The sequence below is a fragment of the Bidens hawaiensis genome, unplaced genomic scaffold (genome assembly GCF_021521415.1).
Source record: "Bidens hawaiensis isolate Kalapana, Puna unplaced genomic scaffold, B.hawaiensis_p1.1 tig00002236_1, whole genome shotgun sequence".
Classification (NCBI taxonomy): Eukaryota; Viridiplantae; Streptophyta; class Magnoliopsida; order Asterales; family Asteraceae; genus Bidens; species Bidens hawaiensis.
This window is the reverse complement of record NW_027491119.1, coordinates 3,290,967-3,314,972: the sequence shown is the minus strand read 5'-3', so window position 1 is coordinate 3,314,972 and position 24,006 is coordinate 3,290,967. Positions and strand designations below refer to the sequence as shown.

Below are 24,006 nucleotides of genomic sequence, written 5' to 3'. Positions count from 1 at the left end.
GGAAAGAGGCATAGCATAGGGTGTGTGTGCTTGCATGATTTTGGTACATTTGTTGAGATGTAAGCACCATTGCTTTGTTATTTTACAATTTTGGTTATACTATATGAAATATGAATGATATTAAACCGATTTTGATTAAGTTTGATAGGGTTGGGAATGGTTATAATTGATAAGTAGGGGGCTGCAATTCTTGACACGACACGAACCCGTCATGAAAAATAGTTTTGGGTTGACTAGCACGACCCATTGGGCCGGGTTTGGGTTTGACCCATATAGAAAATCGGTCGGTCAAGTTTCAATAACTAGCTCATTTTTACTCTGGTTCACTTGTGTAGATTTAAACTAGGGTTGTTCACGAGTCGAGCTAGGATGGTTTTGAGCTTGGGCTTGAAATTAAACAAGGCAACTTAGATAGACTCTAGCTCGATTTTGAAGTTAAACAAGCTTAAGATCGAGCCATTGAGCTGAGCCATGACTCGAGCAGAGCCATGGTCGATTTTGGCTCAGTTACAAAAATGATCCAAATCAGCTCAGGATGTTTTAAATCAATTTTTTATAGCTAGTTTTATTCAAGCAAACCACGAGCCTGAGCTTCGAGCTTTTTGAACAGCCCTAATTTAAACACAATGATATAATCTTAATAATTAACCAAGAAACAATGGGCTGCAGCCATATCAGGGTCCAAGCCCATTAATCAACACAACATGAGCCCAGATAAAAGCCCAATAACATGGGCAAGATTACATGTTCATTGATCTTCATAAACCAAAAGCAATTCCCACAGTTTACATACCAACATCAACACTACTACTTAAGTTAACAACTGATCATTACCAAATAACAAGTTACACCCGGCCCGAAACATTTACATATGACTCGGCCGTCGCTTCCCTGCATCTGTTCTCAACTTTTTAACCGGCTTAGCCCAGCCCATTCCGCCTCCACTCCCGCTCCCGCTTCCTTGCGGGGGAGACTGATTATTTTTATTATTATTATTAGACCACCCTTGTTGACTTTGACTCAACCGAGTTTGACCCTGGCTCCTGATTTCCCGACCAACACTAGTCCCTGGTTTCACCGCTGATTTCTCCCTATCTTTCCGTTTCTTCTTGCAAATTACAAGCTCACCTGGATGGGGGTCATCTTGCGGGTCAGTTGACTCACAGGCACTGTTACTCCCGAACCGCGTTTCCCTTTGGCTCGTGGGAGCGGAGCCGCGTGGGTGAGATGACCTAGGTGGAGGGTCCACCTCGAGAACCTGTTTCTGTCGTTTGGATTGACCTAAAGATGGGACCGGTGTGACTCTTGGAGACGAGCCCGATGCTGATGCTGAAGTAGCCACTGAGCTGGTAAAAGTGAGTGCACTTCTTGCCTCTCGGAAGTCGGTGTCGGGAAATGCAATTTTTAAGATATCAAAAAATAAGTCATGGACTTTTCTAGCTTCAGACCTCACCTGTTAATCAAAATGAGAAAAAAAGTATTAATAATTATCTTTACATAACCAACTTTATAGCAGTTATAAAATCGTAACAAAATCGTAACAAAAAGGCGTACCTCATGTGAGAATCCAAAATACTGCATTCCACTTTTCAACATAGCCTGCACATCAACAATTAAGTCTGGAACTGTATTGTAGTCGAGTCGGTCAACACGAAGTTCGACTTTGTGCAAATCAAGAATATTACTATTTCCATGACCTTCGTTCTTCTTCCATAGATCGGTTAGCAATGGAATAATTTGTTGCCCTTCTTTATCGATTCTCCTTTGAATCTTTGTTATTACATTTTTGCACTGCAAGCAAGAAACATACAATCATTTACAAAACAACATATTAATTCCACAATAATATGAAAAGACATACATACCCTTCTTTGGATGGCCTCAGACATCTTGTTCCCACCTTGGTCAGGGGTAACTTTTGGAGGGGCAGAAATGGGATTTCCTCTAGTTGGCCTCGTTACAACATCAACGCTCGCCTTATTTGAGTTTTTCTTTGGTGGAGGTGTTTTTTTGGTCTTGTGTGAAGAATGTGTTTGATCGATAACCACTTTTTGTTCGGTCTCGGTTTTCACATTTATTTTCTTACAGTCGGGTTGAAATGGTACATGAGAAGGACCACTATGAACGAGATTTGGCTTTTCTGGTTTTGGTCTAAGACGAATGCTTCGTTTGCGTTTTATTTTCGGTTGCAAAACCTGCTCGTCTTCAACTTCATCAAGATCACGGGTCCCACTACTCGATTGCTTGATTTCCTGATGAGAATTTCCAGAAAATGCAATCTCCCCATCTTCTAGATCATCATGCTAGTTTAATTTGTTACAAAACAAGAAATTAGATTCTACAAGTAACAATATTTATAAAAGATACACGAGTAATTTACATGAGTGGTCTCTGTGGTTTGGGGAAAATTATGGATTTGGTCCTTAAGATTAAAATTTTGCAGATTCGATCCCTATAGACAACATTGTTTGCTTTCAAAGATGGTCCTTGGGTCAGGTGTATTTTGCATCTTTGCCCTTTCAAAATTATTATTAAATACAAAAATTTTGTTTAAATTTATTAATCAGCGAAATATCAAAGTATGATATTTCAATCATGATTGTGTTTACAGTAGTTGCTTGATTAAACTACTTATCCTACTTTTTATTTAAACCATCACATTCATTATATCAATTTAATTATATGCATCACACACAATAATATAATACAATTAGCAAATTACATAACTAAAAACAAATTCATAATACAATTAAAATAAATCTAATATTCAAATATTAGCTATATGTATATCATTTTTATCATTAACACAAAATATAAATATAACATGCTCCTTAATATTTCAATAACTTATTTTACACTATAGTTCTAAATATAAAATCATTAATTTTTAGCGGTGGTGATCCAGAAATTCAATCCATTTACCTAAAAATTGTTGATTCATGTTATTATAATTTGAGCAAAAAAAGAACACATACCAGCCTTCTTGAACGAGAACCGGGTCTAGCCTCGAGTGCTGAAAGTGACCCAAATTTCTGAGAAGAAATAGATGGGGTTGCAACCGGCATCAATTTTCGACTACCTGATGATGAACCCGAAGAACCCTCTTCTTTAAGGTTTATAGTACCAGGCCCACGAGTGTATTCATACCGATTATTAGAAACCGGAAGCTCGTCTTCTGATTGGGCCTTATCGGTTCCTGGTGTTTCATTAGCATCACCTGTTTCGTCTTCTTCAACTTCAGCTTCTTCAGATGTAGCTTCAGAAAATTCCTCAATATCATCATCCAGCTCAGCATAATTTGGAAACTTCTTGTCTTTATAACGTCCCCTTCTTCTGTCAGTAACAAGGTTTTCGATGGTTTCGCTAAATATCATATGTTTCGGCGGTTTTTTGGATAAACGGGCCACGGTTGCGTTTACTTCACGAGTACCGGCCCGAAGCCACTTGGGAACTTGATCGTACCGAGTCATTTCGTCGGCCCAGTCAAACTCTTCATCCATTTGGTCAAAGAGCTCAACTTCTTCCTCACTTCTGGCTATCATCCGGTTAACCTCTTGTAATGATGGCACATCGTGAACGGTTTCTTGGTACCTAATTCAAACATAAATCATTAAAATATAAGGCATAATATTAATTTGACCTAATTTAATCATTATTTAAATATAGTACCTTTCTTCATCACGTAACAATGACTCCAAAGTCGAACGCCTTTCTTCATGTGTTGTTCTTTGATCAAACCTCCCGGCATTAATAACCTCATCCGCCATATCAATTTTATATTGTTGAATATTATTCCTAATTAAGCTCTCAATAGATCCAATATAACGGTCTTTTCCCGCCATATCATCATCAGAATCAACCCGACCACCGTTCTTAAAATTATCCTCTTTTTCATGGCTTGAAATTTTATCAACCACTGCTTCCATGTATATGACTTTGACTTCTCGTGTTTGACCGATTCGGTGAGCCCGAGCCACCGCTTGCTCTTCGTTTTTCGGGTTGGGGTCAGGGTCATAAATGATAACCGTGTCGGCTGTTTGAAGATTTAGACCCCGTCCCGCAGCCCGAATGCTAAGCAAGAAGATAAAGCAATCGGTATCGGGACTGTTAAAGTCCACTATAGCTGATTCACGGTCTTCTAAACTTGTTGTCCCGTCAATTCTTCTGTAAACAAGTCTTCGCCACTGTAGATATTCTTCTAAAATATCCAAAAGTTTTGTCATTGTACTGAAAAGAAGGACCCGATGACCAGTGCTTTGAAGTTTGACCAAAATTCTATCAAGAATCCATAACTTTCCACATGACCGAACAAGAAAGTCTTTGGAAATATCATTGAAATATGGGTAATTAAGCAATGGATGATTGCAGGTTTTCCTAAGCTCCATACATTTGTTATTTAGCGGTTTATATGTTTTTATTTGGTGCATTGGGTTCTTTTCAGCTTTACGCTTCTCATCTTCAGGGTCAACTCGAATAGTACCTGTGGATTTGATCCAATCGTATACAGCACCCTGAAATGCTGACATTTTACAACGCAAAATGATGGAAATCTGCAACAATGAAGATTTAAGTATCAGATCACAGACATTGAATTAGAAGAAACATATTTGAAAGAAACAATTTAAAAAGTCATATACTTTGGTTGTCTTTTTAACAATTTTGGCCCATTTCTTTTTTTTCTTATTGTCTTCCTGAATTTAGCATTATTTAAATATATAAAAATGATGTGACTTTTTTGAGAAAAATGATTTATAATGTTAAAACTTTGCGTGGCACTTAAACCCTTTTGACTTTCTTTTCATTTTATCTGATCCATTTTGACCCCTTTCTTTTTTCTATCTTGTTTCCTGAATTTGATAACTAATTAGAAAAAAAAACAAATTGCAAATGTTTAAAAAAAAAAAACAATTTACAAAGTCACTTTGCGTCACCCTTAAACCATTTTGACCCATTTCTTTTTTATCTAATTTCTTTTGATTTTATCTGCCACATTTTGACATGTTTCTTTTTTTATTAGTCTTTTTTCCTGAATTCGATAATTAACTATATATATATAAAGTGATGCAACTTTTTAGGAAAAAAGAAAGTTGTATATTTTGCATGACACTTTAATCATTTTGACCCTGTTTCTTTATATCGGACTTTTTTAAAAACCTGGGCCGTTTTTGACACATTTCTTTTTTATCAGTATATAACCAGAATTTCCTTTCTTTATCTCAAAGCATACCTTCGGAGGAAGTGAACCTTCAACATCTTCCACACGACGTCTGAGCATAAAAGGTTCCAAAATTTGATGAAGTCGGTGTATGATAATAACTTTTTTCTCAGTTTCTAACCAATCATCTTCACCATTGTGGGCCACTTCTTTTGCAAATGGTTTTGAGAACCAATCATGAAAAGCCTTTCGATTATCAAATACTTCAGGAAGTAGTAAGTTTAACAACGACCAAAGTTCCTTCAGATCATTCTGCGCAACACAAAATAAACATAGCTAAGATACTAGTTTTATATACCATATTTGAATATTTAATATAATATTTATTTACAAAGCTTAAACCTGCAAAGGGGTCCCAGTAAGGAGCAGGCGTCTTTGACAACGGTACTTGTCAAGATCACGAGCTAAAACCGATTCTCGGTCCTTCATTCTTTGTGCTTCATCAATAACAATATATTTCCAATCGACTCTTGAAAGCTTTGAACGGTCATACATAACAAATTCATAGGTTGTGACAAGAACATTGAATTTCAGGTGACAGACCTCCTAAATTCACAATATAATAAACAAGGTCATCAACATGTCACGCCAATAAAACTTGGAAAAGGTAAAATAAATGCCAAATCTTTACTTGAGAGAACAATTTTGTCCGTTGATCCTTGTTACCGACATAGTAAATACAGGATACATTGGGCAACCAATTATGTAACTCACTCTGTTGAAACAAAGTTGGACGGTTAATATTTAAAAAATAATAACATATAAAAGCTCATCAAAACACAATGAAAACAAATAACAAACCTTCCAATTCACCAAAACGGCATTTGGAACAATGATAAGGTGTGGGCCGTAATTGCTTTTAAACTCCATCAAATAAGCAATTAACGCCATAACCTGTAAAAAAAGAAACCAAAAACATGTTGGTTGATTAATCTAGCAAAAGAAAAAAAGGAATTTTGTGGCTAGCAGAGGTTTTTATTAGTTAGCATAAAATCATAAACTTCGTGATTTTCACTACTTTTACAAGAAATAATTTTAATTTAACCCAAAAAAAAAAATTACCTGCACGGTTTTCCCAAGACCCATTTCATCAGCTAATATTCCATTTAGTTTATTGTTGTACAACGAAAGCATCCATTGTAAGCCAACCTGAAATGTTGAATCAAATTGATTATGATACGATAACCAATATGTTATGCAATAAAATTTTACAAGGACATAAGCCACATGGAATCTATGTGTCTAATATATATAACCCAAAATTCATTGATGCATAATAAGATAAAATAACTTACAAGTTGATAGTCCCGTAAAGTTCCACATCTTAACATTGAGGGTTGCCTTATGACCCTTTCATTCACAGCATGTGCAAGAGTATAATACCTGTTAATAACCATGAAGAACAAAAGAAGTAAGAAAACATCGTCAGGCGATAGATTAAAGATTTTCAAATTAGAGAGTGTTTTGATACGTGTTTTTGAAGTGATTATTGCAATATTAGAAAAAAGAAACAGATAATCAGTTTAATTAAACCAAGGTAAATGTAGGTGACTTTTACATAATAAATTGATCTTGTTTTAACATTTTCCTCACACCTAGCATCGGACATCCCAAAAGGTTGATACTTTAGCTTATCGTTGAACATCAAAACATTTTTTATAAAAACCTCTGTTGGATATGGTGATTATTACAAACTTTGAACTTGCCTATTCTTGTTAATTCCTATAAGAAATTTAAAAAGATATCATGTATTTACTTGCTGACAGATGAGCTGTCTTGAGGCGCATTCATTTCAGAGAAACGATTTCTTATCATAACTTCTTCTCTCGCACAAGAAGCTGCAGCTCTCACTTCTTCTTCAGATAGACCCTTTACAAACAAATACAAAACATTAAAACAAAAGATCATAATACATTTATGCAGATAAATGCATATATGTGTATGTGTGTGCTTGTATTCAGCGAAACAGACTATCATAAAGAGAGGGTACCTGAGCGCGTGCAGCAGCGGCTGCAGCATTAGCAGCCTCTTCAACTTCCTGTTGGTTCTTTGCAGCAGTTATTTTACCTCCAAGTTTGTGAAGATACTCTTCCGTTTGTGATAAAAATGAAGAAAGAAACTCATATCTTTCAGCAGCTTCAGCTGGCATACTAGTTTGTTGTTCTAACAGTATCTCTCTATATCTCTCTACGTCATTGTTCTTCAAAGCTTCCATTCTTTTACTCCTATCATCATCTTTCCTCTTAGAAAATTCCCTCAACATCTTTTCATGATATTTAGCAACCCCCCTATTCCTTTGAGTCCTTGCATCCCTAATCGCCCAATGACATTCTAGAAGCTTCTTACGCCACTGAAATATCTGTTTCAGTTGTTTATCACGAATCGCCCTTTGAGCAGCTTGTACTTGCCTGTTGAGATCCATCCTTTGGCGTTCACATAACCGAATAAACTTCCTATAGAGCCTATCAGGCATTGCCATTATATATTGTTGTTGTTGGTCAACTTCATCTCTGACTCGTTTTTGTAAATCATGAAGTTTTAATTTTTTTTCTTCAATTTGTAATCTTAGAACAAGATCAGGTCTTATTCTTCTTCTTTCAAGATTTATAGCTAGTAAAGTGTTGATCTTTTCGATGTTTTCCTTTCTTTTTTTGTTAATTACTTCCACACCCTCATCAGCGATTAGATCTTTCAAGTCGTACGCGAGTGTAAGATTGTTGTTGTTATTGATCATCATGCTTGACCCGAAAGCATCATGCTTTCGGGTAAAGAATGGGAAGTCAAACAACGGCCCATGGTACTTTTTCGGGCCAGAATCTTTCGTCTGAGGTGGATTTCCACCTAGTAAAGGTCTTTTAGATTGAACATTTTGAACATTTTCGAGGACAGTAACAGGTTCTGAAATGACCGATTTGCCCTTGTCAATTGGACGGTCGTTAACATTAGAAGTTTTTTGAACCTTAAGTTCGACTTCTTGTTCTTGTTTAGCAGGAAGAACAGGTGGGGTTTCCTTCTGTATTGATGTTGTACCTTGTGCATTAACTGTTGCTGCGTTCTCCTCGGGCCCTTCTCTTTTTATATTGTTCATTCCACTTGTAAAGGCTGCAGCTTGAAGATCTTTATCATTGGACTCCAATCGTCTCATTTGGTCATCAGGTTGACTTTGACTTTTCACATTAACGGGTCCGACATTAGCAGTTGACTGTTGAGTTTGTGATTCAAGTGGCGGCGGGGCAATAGCTTGGATTAGTTCATTCGGTAGTGTTTTTTCCCCTTTCTGCCATCAAAACATATCAACAAATTCACACAAAACAAACAAAAAGTTACCCTAAAATAGTGATTGGACTTTTCAAACAAAGCTCTTGCCTTTTTATAGTAAACCCACCGTTCTTGTGTAAAGACAAAAATAACCTTATAGCATGCACTACCTTAACAACTTTTTTAAGGTGTAAAATACAATTTTGTTTTTATGTTTTTGCTTTAGATTTCCATAATGGTGGGTTATAAAAGAAGTCAAATACTAAAATATGCACAGGTATACAATTAACAGATACCTTTATACGTCTAAAAGCTAATATTTGTGCCTTAAGAACATGCAGTTGCTGTTTTGTAAAAGCCGAAGGTAACTTTTGTTGTGAAGAAGGTCGATTCATCTGTTGCATAGAACCCTGGCTCGTGTTCATTGAGGACTGTGGTTGATGCATTGATGGCACGCCACTGTTGACTGAAGCAGGCTGCCTAGGTGGAAGCTGTTGACCATGATCCGGACCCTGAACCTGACTTTGACCACCTTGACCAGGAACAGAACTATTGACTAACAAAGGGCTTGAAGTTGAACCAAGATGGCCTGGGGGAATATTTGGGCGTGGTTTGGTGGACATCGCATCAGTTGATGAATTCCCTCTTGGAGAATTATCATTTGTCATATTGGCTTCGTTTGCCTTCTGCATTCTCGCTTGCATAAGCGGGATTAATTGTGCAACCAAATGAGAATTTTGCGGAAGTCTTAAATCAATGTTGCGTTCAAGAGCCAAAGCTTGCATTGCCTGCAGTTGAGCTGCCATTGTCATGTTTTGAGGAGTTTGTGGGGCCGACATAGGCCGTATGTTATTATTACCCTGCATTAAATGACCAAGTGATGTCGGCGTGATAAACTGTTTCTGGCTTTGACCTTGACCTTGACCTTGATCAGAGTCTTGCATTTTTGGATCTTTTGAAGAAGGAACCACTGTTCCCATTCTTACTTGTTGAGGCTGCATTCCTAGGCCCGATTTCTGTTGGTCTTGGAAAGCATATTGAGAGTAAGCCTGATGAACAGGGTTCGCCATGCTTTGATCAAAACCCTGATTCCGATTTTGCCCCTGCATTTGGGCAATATTACCTCCCATGACTCCTTGCATATTTCCAGATTGATAAGCTAACATGGCTTCTCTTGCTTCAGGGTTCCTAAGTAATTGCTGTTGTAAAGTCTGTAAATCATCACGCATAACAAACTTTAAACCCGATTCATGTAATCATATCCCAAATAAAATATATATATATCCTACCTAAAAGAGTAAATTTTTTTTGCCACGTGTCACTATCTAATGCATCCTCACTCTTTTTTCCCGCCTCTCTCTCCTATTAATTTTACGTGTTTCTTTATTTCTTTTTATAATTTTTGTTTTCCTTCCCTCTCTCCTATTAAATTATAATAATGATTTCTATAATTCATTTTACAAAATATTTTCTACTTTTTTTAAAAAGGGAAGTACGTTCATAAACATTATTATAAACTGAACATTTCTTTCATTATTTAACCTTTTTAATATGAATTACTTTGGGGTTGTTTGGGATTCCTTATTTTACCTCCTCATAACTTTTTCCCAAAAGTTCATAAATCACAATTTGTGACTTATTAACTTATCCCCTCACAATAAGTCACAATACCAAACGCCTTTTAAACTTTCCAAAAGCTATAAGCAGCCTAAAATAAGCAATCCCAAACATCCCCTTCATTTTCATAATAAGCATTTACATATTTATGAATTTTTGTTTTCCCTCCCCCTCTACTATTAACCAATAATGATTCTATAATTCCTTTTACCAAAACAATTTTTTTACTTTTTAAAAAAAGTATAAGCTTGTTCATAAAACATTTTAATAAACCGAACATTTCGTTCATCATTTTAATTTAAATTTTTTAATTTAATTATTTAACCTGTTTAATATGAATTACTTCTGGGGTGTTTGGGATTCCCTATTTTACATCCTAAGTCACAATATTGTGACTTATTAACTTATCCCCTCACAACAAATCACAATACCAGCCGCCTTTTAAATTTTCCAAAAGTTATAAGCAGCCTAATAATATAAACAATCCCAAACACCCTCTTACATATTTATGAATCACATCGTTTTTTATTATCCAACCAATGTAATAATAATAATAATAATATACCTACACTAAACCAATGGGTTTTTTTTTTTTTGACAAAATTAACTCAAAGTTCCCTAAAGAGGCTAAAGTTTACACCTTTGTGACCAATTGAATAATGAAACTAAATTATGGATACAAAATCAGTCAAAATTAAGCAATCAGAGCATAAACCATATGACAACTAAACAATATACACAATAAATACAAATTCAGCTCAAAATTCACAAAATTCAACCATAACTAAAAACAAAACCCTAACCTGTCTCTGCTGCTGCTGCTGCATTGGATCAAACCCCAACTGCGGAGCCGAAACAGCCGACGACGAAGACGAAGGCGATGCGGACGTGGACGGCGGTCCCGGACCGATGTTCCGCCCATGGTCGCCACCGGATTGCATCCGGACAGCTTCTAATTAATCCTACAACAATTACAACAAGTTTCCTAAATTAAACCCTAATACATATGATTCAACTCAACGATCTTCAATTTCCACTAATTTTCGCCCAAATTCAGCAGTAATTTTGCTGGAATTGAGAAATTAGGGTTTCAATTGGTGTCAAAATCAACACTGTGAGACTCTGTTTCTCTCTCACCTATAACTCTGTGTGTGTTTGATTGAAGTGAACACAAGAGTGTAGTTGAAGATGATAATAATAATCATAACATGTAACACTTGAAAGTTGAAACCCTAAGTACTAGAAGTGATATTTGTAACGTATTGAGGAAATGGGTTCGGGTTCGGGTTCGGGTTCGGGTTCGGGTTCGGGGTGACCTGATTGGGAAAACATTGTGGTTAAAAACGAAAAAGAATTAGCGTTGAATCAACGCTAATGTGTATATGGGTGATGTAACGTGGCAGATATGACGTGGTGAGGTATGATTGGTTGTGTCGGTGGATGTGTACGTGGCGCGGCATAGTATCTGATTGTGTTGGGTTTTTTTTTCTCGAGCTTGGACTTGTTTTGAACCGGGTTAAATGGTATCTTATGTGTTGAAATAAAAATTCACGAAAGTTGATAAAAGTGTTAATTAATACATGAATGCATAATCCTTTATTTAGTGATTCTTTACATATTTGGAATAATAATCCATAAAAGTCTTATTAATGCATAACATATCTTAATAAATTATAATTTGTTAGGAAACAATTGGTTGATATGTTTAACATACATAGCATGTTAACCTCAAACTCAAACCTTTTAATATTTGTGTTATGTTATCAAAAGTGTATTATAAATTGTTGTTTGTGATGGAGATAAAATATCACTTTAATCAACTCAAGTCATTCATATTTCATTTCTCAAAAATATCAATATTTGTATATGGCTGGTGTGACATGACGGATATGACGTGGTGAGATATGATTGGTGTGATAATGGATGTGTACGTGACGCGGCATGGTAGCTGATTTTTATTTTCCTGAACGTAGGCTTGTTTAGAAATGGGTTAAATAGTATATTATGTATTGAAATAAAAATTCACAAAAGTTAATAAAATTACTGATTAATACATGAATGCATGATTAAGTTAATGATTCTTTACATATTTGAAGCAAAATCCATAAAAGTCTTTATTAACATACTTTAATAAATTATAGCATGTTAGGAAACAAATTTAAACATGTCTTATATAGATCGACATGTTTAACACATAAAGCATGTTAAACTCAAATTTAAACATGTTAATATTTGTGTTGTGTTGTGTTAATATGCCAGTGGCACGTGACATAAATTACTCGTGTAAGTGGAGACAATCAGATAAAATATCACTTTTAACCAACTCAAATCATTCATATTTCATTTCTCATAGTAATATTTTTATTTTCAAGTATGAGGGAGACGGGGACTCGTAATCTAAAAGTATGTTAGTTCATGTTAAAAAAAAAAGAAAAGAAAAAAAGTTGATTGTCTCAATGTAAATTTAAAATGGGAATGGGAATGGGAATGTAATATTTAGATTATTATATAGAATATAAAAGTTTTCTAATCATGTCGTAAATTATATTTTAATCAAGTTTCATGACTTGATGCAAATATTTTATATGGTATATCAAAGTTTTGTAATAATGTCACAAATTTTAGAATTATCAAATGCTGTACCTTAAGTAGTTGTAGTTATGACATTTAATTGAGGGTAATAATTGATAGTTAGCATTTATATCTTAATCTTAATATAAAATAAACAAAATAAGAAGGTAGATGATATCCACCATTTTAATGCTATCACTTTAGAGAGCTAGCGTATAACAGATTTTAGATAATAGATCATAATCTTATATGAACATAAAAATAAAAAACGAAAGAATATAGATATCTATTTAAGAAAACAAAAATATATGAAATACTCAATATTCAACACCATGTAGTTGTTATAAAATGTTTTTATTTATTCTTTTAAAGATTATCATTTGTTTAGTTAACGTGTTTTCGAATATCTTTTTGCAAATAAATCTTTTTTTAACTTTTGGTATAAAACTTCTTTAAAAATAACAAATTTTCTATGTGAAGAATATGACAATTTTTATATGATATTTTTCACATGAGAGGTATGATAAGTAAGAGACGGTATCTTTAGCCTAATTCAAAATTAATTAATGGTTGCATTTAATGTTTTATAAAGACGTATATTGCCTATTTATTTTAGTTTATATACTATATCAATTTAATTATATGAAGTAAAGTATACTTAGTTTATTTAAACCGCGGATGTTCATGATACAACTTAGAATCATATAACCGGTCTTCCATATATTAAAAGTTGTCTATGGTAGAAAATATATTGAATTAATATATTGCCAAATAAGATGAGTTTATTAAATTTATAAAAAAATGCAAGTTTCGTCTAATAACAATGTAGAAATTTTATTTGACAATAATTTGAATTAACTGAATAAGATAGTTTTATGTTTTTCTCTAATTAATCAAGGTTTTGACGAGAATTACAAATATCTATAAGCATAATCGAATTAAGCTAAGAAAAAGTATATTAATATTAAAATTTAAAAGCACATAATTCGTATCAAGTTTTACTATTTATTTCAAACATTTATTATGATATAAGTCCTAAAATAAAAGTTAATACATCATATAAAAAAAATGTAAATAATACTATTAAGTACCTTCAAAAGAAAAATATTTTTTCACATAATAAAACTGCAATTAAAAATGCATTTTCACGTTTTGCTAGACTTGATGAAAATTAAAAACTTTCGGTCATTTGGTTTGTGTTTTCGCGTAAGCGGGTTGGGTATCAATATCATCTAATCCCATACCATTAAATTTTTAAAACTAATCTCATGCTCGAATACTCATCGCGTTACCTTTCCCTAATGTTTCGGTCTTGCTTGCCAGATTTGCGTTCGATTTGTTGACCTTAATTGTGTGATCAAGTTTGATTAAATATTGCGGGGCAATTTTGTAATTAGTACAAAGTATAGTTTAGGGTGCTTTATGCAACATTTGTAAGTTAAAGAGTCTTGATGTAAATATTAGGCGGTTATAAAGTTAGTTATATAACTACCAGGTGGTTATATAACCGCCATGGTAGTTATAACCGCCAGAGGTGGTTAATTAACCGCCATAAGGAAAACTATAAATATATGCTCGATGTAAACATTTGTATCGTGTCTTGTTCGATCAATAAAGTTTGTGTTTCGGGTTTCATCCCTTGTTGTTCTTCTTCCTTGTTATGTTCTTGATTGTTGATTGAATCGTAATCTCTTGGGCCTTACACAATTGTCATCCTTAACCATGACTGGTAATCCTGGTACTTTCGGTGGTACGATATCTAGAACTCATATTAATACGAAGGTATGCAACTTATTTGTTTATATATAATATGATTAGTTTTCATTGTCATCATTCATCAACTACTAATAATTTGTTTATCATTTGTAGATTAATGCCATACAACAAAAATTAGAGGTGGATCTGCATACAATACAAAGGCGTGGAAAAAAGGCGATAACACGATGATGTTGAGCTAAGAATAGCGTAGGCTAAATAGATAGCGGTGCAAGAACTCTACCCGAACGTCAATTGAATAAGTGTTACACCGAAAAATCACTTGTGCCACAAACACCATCACTCAGACAATCCTCTCGCTGCTTGAATTAATTGTTTCCCTGTGTGTAATTTTATATATATACTTATTCTACATTTAATTTTTATTCTATTAGTTTTCATGGTTTATGGAAACTTTTATAGGTACGCTTTATTTTCATTTACAGAAGACCGACAATTTTTTTATTATTCATTAAACTTTAGAAGAGTAATTACTAACATAAAATGAAACCAGTAATATAAGAATAAAACCCACCGGTGATCTATCGCTATATTTACCGGTGTTGGTCTCCTTGTGAAACTGTTATGGCTAATGTCACTAACACCCTTAGGAAATCATTAGTTAAAACTTTTGTTACTGATCCTTCAGCAAATTTCGTAACAACACAGCCCACATCATGTTTTAGGCAACCGAAATTCATAAAATTAATGTAGAGTTTGAGAATTTAACAAGTACATGCAAATATGTTCATTTAAATGTATTAATCAACCGATACTGGTTGCATTTCTTCTGCCTCTTTCCTCAATTTCTCGAACAAGACAGATGACAGATATCTCTCTCCAAAACTTGCATGAACAGTCTGTAAAAATAATAAATGAAAACATTATTAATTACTTTTTGTTTCTTAAATTCACAGTTAACAATGGCTAAACCATTCGGTTTCTGCGTTTAACCATCCAACATTTTTTAATCGATAGTTAATTAACTTAACTCCATATTACGACCTATTATTTCCATTTAGAATCCATCAAGTGAAAAAATAAGCACTGCCAATGATACTCTATCGGAAGCTATGGTGTGTAAAAAAGTTACCGAGAGATCACTGGCAGATTACCGACTGCTATGTAGGTGGCATGCTTATTTTGAATTCAACCAAGTTTATATAAAAAACAAGCATATATAAACAACTTATTGAACTCCACAACTATTCGAACAACTTTAAGGTGCTGTTTGTTTTTGCAGACATAAACTGTCTGTAAGCTGATTTCATCTGTTTTTATGTCTGCAACTGAAGATGTGGTCTGAAGCTCTGTAAGCTGAAAAAATAAGACTGTTTGTTTTTATAAGTTGATACTGTCTGCATAAACTGAAAATATGTAAATTATCAAACTTATCTCACTGGATAGAAGTTATTTAACATTCAAGTTACATAAAATTATAATATTAAAAACAAGTTTAAAAAACACATAACATAAAATAAACTCAAAGCACATTGTTTTGAAAGCTTTGTTCATTATGATTAGAAGTTTGACCCTTATTATTGGAAGGAACTTCATCATCATTTTGAAAGCTTTGTTCATGAGAGTCTCCATCATCATCTTCCGGATTACAAAAGCTACCATCTTGTATCTGAAGTGTTTGGACATGTGGGGATGATGAAACTCCAGATGTTTGAGTAGATGTCCATTGATTACCACCTGTAGCACTAAGCCCTTCGAACAAAGCTATGTGAAGGTCAAGATGAGGCAACGGGCGTGTTTTTAATGACATTGCCCTCGGGTGACCCTGCGCCAAATTAATATGGACTATAATTTATACTTTTCACTCTAAAATATAACACAATACTAAAAACATAAAGAAATATACACCTTCTTAAAATCTTCCCATTCCTGAGGCGTTAAAGTGAACATGTTTGTTTCTGGGTTGTAAAGATTTCCAGTCTTGTTTCGCAAATAACACCATCCTACATATTTTGATTTCATGGTATCAAAAGCATTTCTAATTTGCTTTTGACTCAAATCCATGTGAAATTGTTCCTTGAGTTTCTTTCCTAATATAACCCAAGACTCTCTACGCAAGCTTTGTCCATTTCTACCTACCCGCCCAATTTCTTCAAGACATGTTTATAATAAACATTTAATTGCGTCATCCGTCCATTGTTGTCGACCATCATTAGTTTCCATCTACAATTATATATATTCTTAACAATCATTTGTTCACAATACTCAAATAGCATAACAAAAACAATCATGGGTTCACAATACTCAAATACCATAACAAAAACAAATGGCTTAACAAAAACAAATCAAAGGTGGTTTGGGTCAAATACCATAAACCGACACACTCTTTTTTCTTAAAATGTATTTTCCTAAAGACGAAAGTTTATGGACCAAAATAAAAGAAATCATTTATATATGTTGACTTCTCTGAAAACTACTACCAATCTTGCCATATATCTCTGAAAACTACTACCAATTTCATAAATCTTCAACAACTCTCAAACAAAAACAACCAGACAATCAAACTCTAAAATACACACTTATAGCACATCTGGTACACTAGAATCTATCTACTGATTACAACAATCATAAAGACTAAAACTGGAAAACAAACGGATTCAAGAATCAAAACCCTAAATTAACAGAAGATGAACAAAATTGATGTTTGAGAGAGAAACTGAACGGATTGTATGAATCACGATAAAACTTCTCGACTCTTTCAATTTATATAAGCAGACCAAATCAGCCCAAAACACAACCACCAGAACGAGGTGGTCGAACGGCGGTGGTCGAACGGTTTAATGATGAAGCAGCGGGGGGTCGACGGAGGTGGTCGAACGGTGGTTATGGCGGCGGTATGGCGACCGAACCAAGGGAGAGAGCAGGAGGCGGTATGGCGGTGGTTATGGCGACCGGAACCAAGGGAGAGAGGAAGAGAAGGAGTGTACCTGGAGGAGCAGAGGCGGTGGCGATGGCTGCCGGCGAGTGGAGGAGCGACGGAGGCGGTGGCTAGGGTTGGAAGGGCTGGACGACCGGTTGTGGAGGATGAAGACGTTTGAAGCATGTTTCAATAGCTTTTGTTTTAAGAAGTTATAAGCTGTTTGCAGATCTTATTCTTTTAAAAAAACAAACTGTCTTCACAGCTGATTGTCTGCGCGCCTACAGACATTACTCTCCTGAAGATGTTTGAAGCAAAAACAAACATCACCTAAGAAGGCTTAAGGTGGCTGGTTTAAGGTAGGCAAAGACAAAATTGGTGTGCCATCACATTGTCACTTTTTGTAGGCTTTAGTTTTGTATTATAAATAAGTAATATTTAAATTGTTAGATTATACCATGAATAATTATTCTAGCAGGTTAAGTATTTAAATAGTAGATTATTTACTTGTGTGTTACAACTTGGACAAACTAAAAAAATGAATTCAAAGGGATTATGAAATAACAGGTGATTATTATTTTTAGTTACTATATTATTCTAAAGAGTAAATTGTGGTTTTCGTTTCCGTGGAATTTGTTTAAATATGCGGTTTTAGTCCAATAGTTTTAGATTTGCGATTTTCATCCATGAGGTTTCATTTCACTTGCAACTAAGCCCGACCCCACTAACCTCGTTAAGTCTGGTTGTTAAACCCGTTAGCGTGCCCCTCTCGGAAGGGGCAGTTTTGTCCCTTTTCTCCTCAAATAAACCCAGCCCTAATTCGCAAGCCCCCTCACGTGAGGGGCTGGGGTGTATTTGGGGAAAAAAAGACAAAACTGCCCCTCACGTGAGGGGTACACTGGGTTTAACAACCAAACTTAACGGGGTTAGTGGGGTCGGGCTTAATTGCAAGTGAAATGAAACAACATGGACGAAAATCGCAAATTTGAAACTACTGGACTAAAACCGCACATTAAACAAACCACGGAGACGAACACCGCAGTTCACTCTATTCTAAATTTCTAATTAAATTAATAAAAAGTACTCCATTTTATATAGAAAAATGTAGAAAATAAAATTAGTTACCACTATGAGTTTGCCTTTGTTTTCTGGCCTTCTAGCAAGTCTTAATTCAGCAACAGTATTGGCTCCTGAAGATATTCCAACCTACATAAAAACAAAAAGAAAAATCCCAACGACCAAATCAATTTTCTTAAATCTAAAAAATAAATTCAAGTAAATAATTAAAGTGTTAGGACCAGTTGCTCAAAAACAAGTACATTATTAGTCAAAATAGTCATAATACTAACTTGACAAACAAAAAACACAGAAAAATCAATTTAAGGAGCATTTATTTTAAAAAAAAACACATATTTTAAGTTAGATTTCGGGTTAGCCGTATTAATCAACTTGTTATAGTCAGTGTCAGTGCCGGCCCGGAGGAGGGGATGGGCTATTATCCAGGGGCCATAATTGATAACTTTTAGGGACCTGTTTCTTTTTACTAGCCCTGAGTCCTGGAACTTGTAAGGTTCTCGAGAACGGTCCTGATCAGTGTTGAATGATAATTCTATTTCTTACCATAAGTCCTTCTTTCACGGCCAATTATCTCGCCATGTTCATGGCATCTTCACTAGACACCTGTAATGAGTCGTTTCAAAGGTTAACCGGTAGCTCAACTTTTTAAAGATTAATAATATAGGAAATTACGATAAACATGCTAAAAAATTACCATAAGAACCTCCTCCATTATGTCCATGTCCAAGATGTCGGGTTTGAACCCGACCCCATTTCCGGTTATTTGACGAGGCCCTGTGCGATAACAAGGTGCCGTAAGTTCATATGATAAAACTTAAAAGGGTAAAAAAGGAAAACATATAAATTATATAACTTACCTGGTTTGCCACCATTTAGTATGTTGCTTTCCTCGGGCTCAAGCCCTGGTTTAGTATGATTTTTTTTTCCATAAATCTATAGAAAAAAAAATATGATTTTTTTGTCCAAATTATTATTATTATTATCTAATATAAACAAGAACTTTGGTGCCGCAAATGGCCTGTTGGGCCACTTGGCGGCACCGTTATGTTCGATGAATTTTGTTTTTTTAATTCAGTTATCATAATAAATTAACGGGAACAGACCAAACGCTAATATTTTTTTGTTTTAGTTCTAGTATCATAACAAACATGAAAGAAACCGACCGAGTTTACGCAGACTCACGGCCTTATTTAAACCCCATGACCGACAACGCTAGGGTTTTACCAATGCTCAAGTTTACCGACCCCCCCCCCCCCTCAAAATAAATAAATAAAATTGGTTGTTGGTCCACCTCAATTTTTATATAATTTTTTTGTTTTTTAGTTCCGGTACCATTATACACGTAATCAAAACCGACAGAATTCGTGTCAAGTTACCACCTCAATGCTCGGGACCACAACGCTTGGGATTTACCACCGCCTGGGTTTGCCAACCAAATAAACATCGTATTAAATATTTTGTTTTCTTATATGTTAATTTGGTGAATTAATTTTTTTGGGTTTTAACGCAGCCGATACTGATCGAATTCGTATCGACTTATCGTCGTAACGCTCGGGTTTTACCAACACCCATGTTTCAACACCGGGGTTTTGTCGGTAGAAAAACTAGTTATAATTTAAAATAAATTAGACATTTTTAAGATTTTAGAACCGGTTTCACCTTAACATCAGGATTCTTTGATTTAAGATATTGTCCAACACCGGATACTGTGCCTCCGCTACCGATTCCCATCACAAAGATATCAACTTTCCCATTCGTGTCGTCCCAAATCTCTGGTCCCGTCGTCTCAAAATGCACCTATATTTTTTTCATCAAATTATTAATAAACACGGTTTATATATATTTTTAAGTGAAACGGATAATAAAAATTAAAAGTTACCTTGGTGTTTGCAGGGTTAGAGAATTGTTGAAGCATGAACGCGTCGGGCGTTTTCTCCAAAAGATCATACGCTTTCTTAACGGTCCCACCCATCCCTTTAGTCGGGTCGGTTAATATCAAATCCGCTCCAAATGCTCGCATGGTTACTCGTCTTTCTAAGCTTGTGTATGAAGGCATTGTTAACACCATCTTGTACCCTTTTAAAGCAGCCATGAATGCCATACTGATCCCCATGTTACCCGAAGTAGGCTCGATCAACACCGTCTGGTAAAACCGTCAATGCATAATGTACACATGTTAACTAACCATATGTTGTTATTTTTATTATCACAAGTTTTAGTTCATGAGATTGTTTACCTTTCCAGGTGTGATCAGTTTTTTCTCTTCGGCGTCGTTTATCATAGAAAGTGCCGGCCTGACGATGAATACATAAGAAAGTCACCCGTTGACTCTAAAGAATCAAACTTATGAAGCCTCGAATTTGATTTAGACAATTGTTTAAAATAATTTTTTTAGTATTTTGTATATGGTTATGGTTAACAAAGTAGGGGTGCGTAAGAAACTGAAAAAACCGATTCAAAACTAAAAAAAACCGCATCAGAACAAAAACTGACGGTTTGGTTTTATGTTTTTGTAAAAGTCGAACTAACGGTTCGTTTTGGTTTCGCATGTAATAAAAAAAATAATAATAAAAACGAACCAAATTTCTAGATTTTTATTTTTTATTTTAAGTAATTTTTAAAAATTTAATAAATATGTACCTCAAATATTTTTGGTCAAATGTATAATAGCATATTGGTTAACAATTAACACAATTATTTATACCTAAACGCATTATTTTCGACAAACTTTCTTTTCGGCCTAAAATTTTCAAGCTCAAGTGGAAAAAACCGAAAAAACCAAAACCAAACTAGAATCAAAATGAAAATCGAAAACCGAATCAAAACAAAAACTAAAGGTTTGTTTTTTGTTTATATAAAAGCCGAACTAACGGTTTGGTTTTGGTTTCGAGTGTAATAAAAAAACGAACCAAATTTCTAGATTTTTGTTTTTTTTTAAGTAATTTATAAGAATTTAATAAATATGCAACTCAAATACTTTTGATCAAATGTATAATAGTCTACTAGTTAACAATTAACACAATTATTTATACCTAAACTCATTATTTTCGGCAAACTTTCTTTTCGGCCTAAAATTTTCAAGCTCAAATGACAAAAACCGAAAAAACCAAAACCAAACAATAATCAAAATGAAAACTGAAACCGAACGGTTTCAAAAATCCAAAAACCAAAGTTTTGGTTTTTGGTTTGATTTTAGCCCAGACAAAAATAAATTACTTTTGCCAAAATTGAAGTGGAAAAATCAAAACCCATTAATTTGACAGTCAAAATTCTAAATTCTGACCTTTTTTATATGCATATGAAATATGAAGTGTACCCGTATTAACTGACCTGTCCTTGATGCTAGAAGTTGGTTGAAACATTTCTTGCTTGACTGCTACATAGGCCCCACAACCCTCAGTGACTTTGTTAAGATATACAAGGGGTGTTTTTCCAATAATCTGATAATTCAAGGGTCAGATTGTAAATAGTGAAAAATTAATTATTCAACTAAATGCTTTTACTGTTGCAAACAAAAACCACTGCTACTGTTTCAGACAAAAAAGAACACTTGGCACAGCATCTTCATTGGTTAGATTCAATGTTTTAGCTTTAGAAACATTAATTAACAAATTATTTTACATTATTTTATTTTTCTTATATAATAATTTAATTTGTATAAGTATTTTGCTAACCAAGTATTTTTTTTATATAATTATTTTTATATAACTTAGATTTAGCATAAAAACAAATTAATATAACATGTAAATGTTTAAATTGATTAAAAAATAAATAAATTGTGGGCATTTGTAAAACCATGTTAGTGGGAGGGTTCAAACTAACAAAATATATAGTCACGTTACGTTAGTGTCATGTAGACAGAAAAACATTCACTAACTTAATAATCAAACATATTACATGTATAGTGGTTTTACTAATGAGGTAAAATAAATAAAAAGTTGAAAACAAAAGCATCCATGTCATTGGTAAACTGATGGTGGACCCATGCTCACGCCACGTTATTAGCGCTTGCCCCCATTGGCGTCCCTTAAACGTAATGGTAGTGGGTTAACGCCTATTACATATGCTATAAATGGTTTTGGTCTTTTATGTAGGCAATGACCAACATAAAGTATACATGGAAAAAAAGTATTTTTTGGTTTATATTTTATAATATCAAAATACAAAATGATATAATCCACGCACACTAGTGGATCACTTGCCTTTTCTTTATTTTATCTAAAACCAGATTTAGCAAAAAGAGATTTATGACGTCACGGATGGCCCTTTCACTCATGTCGTTATACTATTTAATAGATAAGTTCAATTTAACAATCATTCTAACTTTAAAAAATAAATGTGTAATATTATTTTCGCAACTTGTTACTTGGTTTAAGTATCGTTATTATTACAACCACACAATGTTTGTACAACTTGTTACTTGAATTTAAGCTATATCTTATGCCGATTACGAGGTGTAAACGAGCCAAACTCAACATCAACTCGTTAAAAGCTCGAACTTAATCAAACTTAAATCAGCTTGAGCTTAAAATAAGTTTGTTTAGTAAGCGCGCTAGAGAGCTGGCTCGCAAGCATAAACGAGCTTGTTTTACATAAATTTTATTTTTATTTTCTGAACGGCGGAATTCTATGTATCAAATATATGTATCTATATAATAATATTTGTTATATACAAAATTGTAATAAAATTAGCAAAATAGTATAAATTATGTTGTATATGAAATTAGAATTAGAATATATATATATAAATGTATCTGAGCTAGGTCTTGGGCAAATTTCGTCCCACCGTGTGTTACGTTAGAGAGTTTTGCTCTAGTTATGGCACAAAGAATGCCAAGTGGCAGTCGGCGGTATGGTTTCCCGTGAAACTCCCGAGCCAAACTCTGAAGCCAGCGTGGACCCGGCTAAGACAACATAGTCTGACAAGAGTTGGACATCGGGGCTCTCCAAATTTGGAGAGCGCAATGGCCTAAATACGCCGTTCTAAGAAAAAATAAACAATCCAATCCTAAGCTGAGCTCCAGCTTGAAAAAACGTCTCACAGCTCAAGTTTTAGAAGAAGAGCTTGAAACGAGAGGAAATTAAAATACGAAAGCTATACACGATATGCACGATACGATCGGAGGCAAAATATAATTAATCACCTGAGATGCGTCTCTTCTGATGTTAGTTCCAGGTAGGTCTTTAGGCAGATCTCTGAGTCTTTGAGCAAACGATGATTCGGGCAACGGTTGAGATGTATATAGCCTTGCTCCGATCGAATTGAGCAAGTTAGTTCTTCTCTTGGATACAAGCTTGGCTAATGCAGCCATTAATGGTTGTGGTGATAGAATACAAGTTATAGATATTGAGAGTGAGGTTGAGAGGTGGAGTGTTGTTTTAAGACGAAAGTGGATGGTTTATATAGAAGGTGTAATGTTATTATTATAGTATGCACCCCTTGAAGTTATTTTTTGTACAAAAATGGAATATACTTTCTTTTGACTGACTGTTGGCAGGTGCCTACGTGATATGGCGGATAACACGAAATGCTTACATGGATAGTGAGTTAGTGATGAGCCGGTGTATGGATTTGAATGTATAATAAAAGTGTATCAAATAAAGTGGATATGAAATCGTATAAAATAACAATGAC

General features: G+C 34.4%; 1 protein-coding gene and 1 pseudogene across 2 annotated transcripts; both read right to left on the bottom strand.

Moving 5' to 3' along the window:
• Positions 1–740: 740 nt before the first annotated feature.
• Positions 741–11,042, bottom strand: LOC143613036 (ATP-dependent helicase BRM-like). Its single transcript, XM_077086866.1, has 15 exons — positions 10,894–11,042; positions 8,770–9,684; positions 7,206–8,492; positions 6,972–7,084; positions 6,511–6,598; positions 6,278–6,364; positions 6,017–6,109; positions 5,847–5,930; positions 5,558–5,761; positions 5,228–5,467; positions 3,670–4,550; positions 2,976–3,591; positions 1,866–2,303; positions 1,555–1,791; positions 741–1,453 (listed from the first exon to the last, which is right to left on the bottom strand). Exons 1-15 carry the CDS (start codon positions 11,029–11,031, stop codon positions 866–868), a joined length of 6,009 nt encoding a protein of 2,002 aa, XP_076942981.1. The 5' UTR covers positions 11,032–11,042; the 3' UTR covers positions 741–865.
• Positions 11,043–15,177: 4,135 nt separating this feature from the next.
• On the bottom strand, positions 15,178–23,738 carry LOC143612543 (bifunctional L-3-cyanoalanine synthase/cysteine synthase 1, mitochondrial-like; annotated as a pseudogene). Its single transcript, XR_013149960.1, has 10 exons — positions 23,516–23,738; positions 21,702–21,811; positions 20,608–20,665; positions 20,251–20,514; positions 20,031–20,168; positions 19,229–19,304; positions 19,066–19,145; positions 18,915–18,974; positions 18,420–18,500; positions 15,178–15,276 (listed from the first exon to the last, which is right to left on the bottom strand). The product of XR_013149960.1 is annotated as a bifunctional L-3-cyanoalanine synthase/cysteine synthase 1, mitochondrial-like (transcript).
• Positions 23,739–24,006: the final 268 nt, after the last annotated feature.

Coding starts and splice junctions, on each gene's coding strand:
- LOC143613036 (XM_077086866.1), bottom strand. CDS start 11,031: ATGCAATCCGGTGGCGACCATGGGCGGAACATCGGTCCGGGACCGCCG. Junction 6,599..6,971: donor GACAGCTCATCTGTCAGCAA/GTAAATACATGA, acceptor GGTTATTAACAG/GTATTATACTCTTGCACATG. Junction 3,592..3,669: donor TTGTTACGTGATGAAGAAAG/GTACTATATTTA, acceptor TGTTTGAATTAG/GTACCAAGAAACCGTTCACG.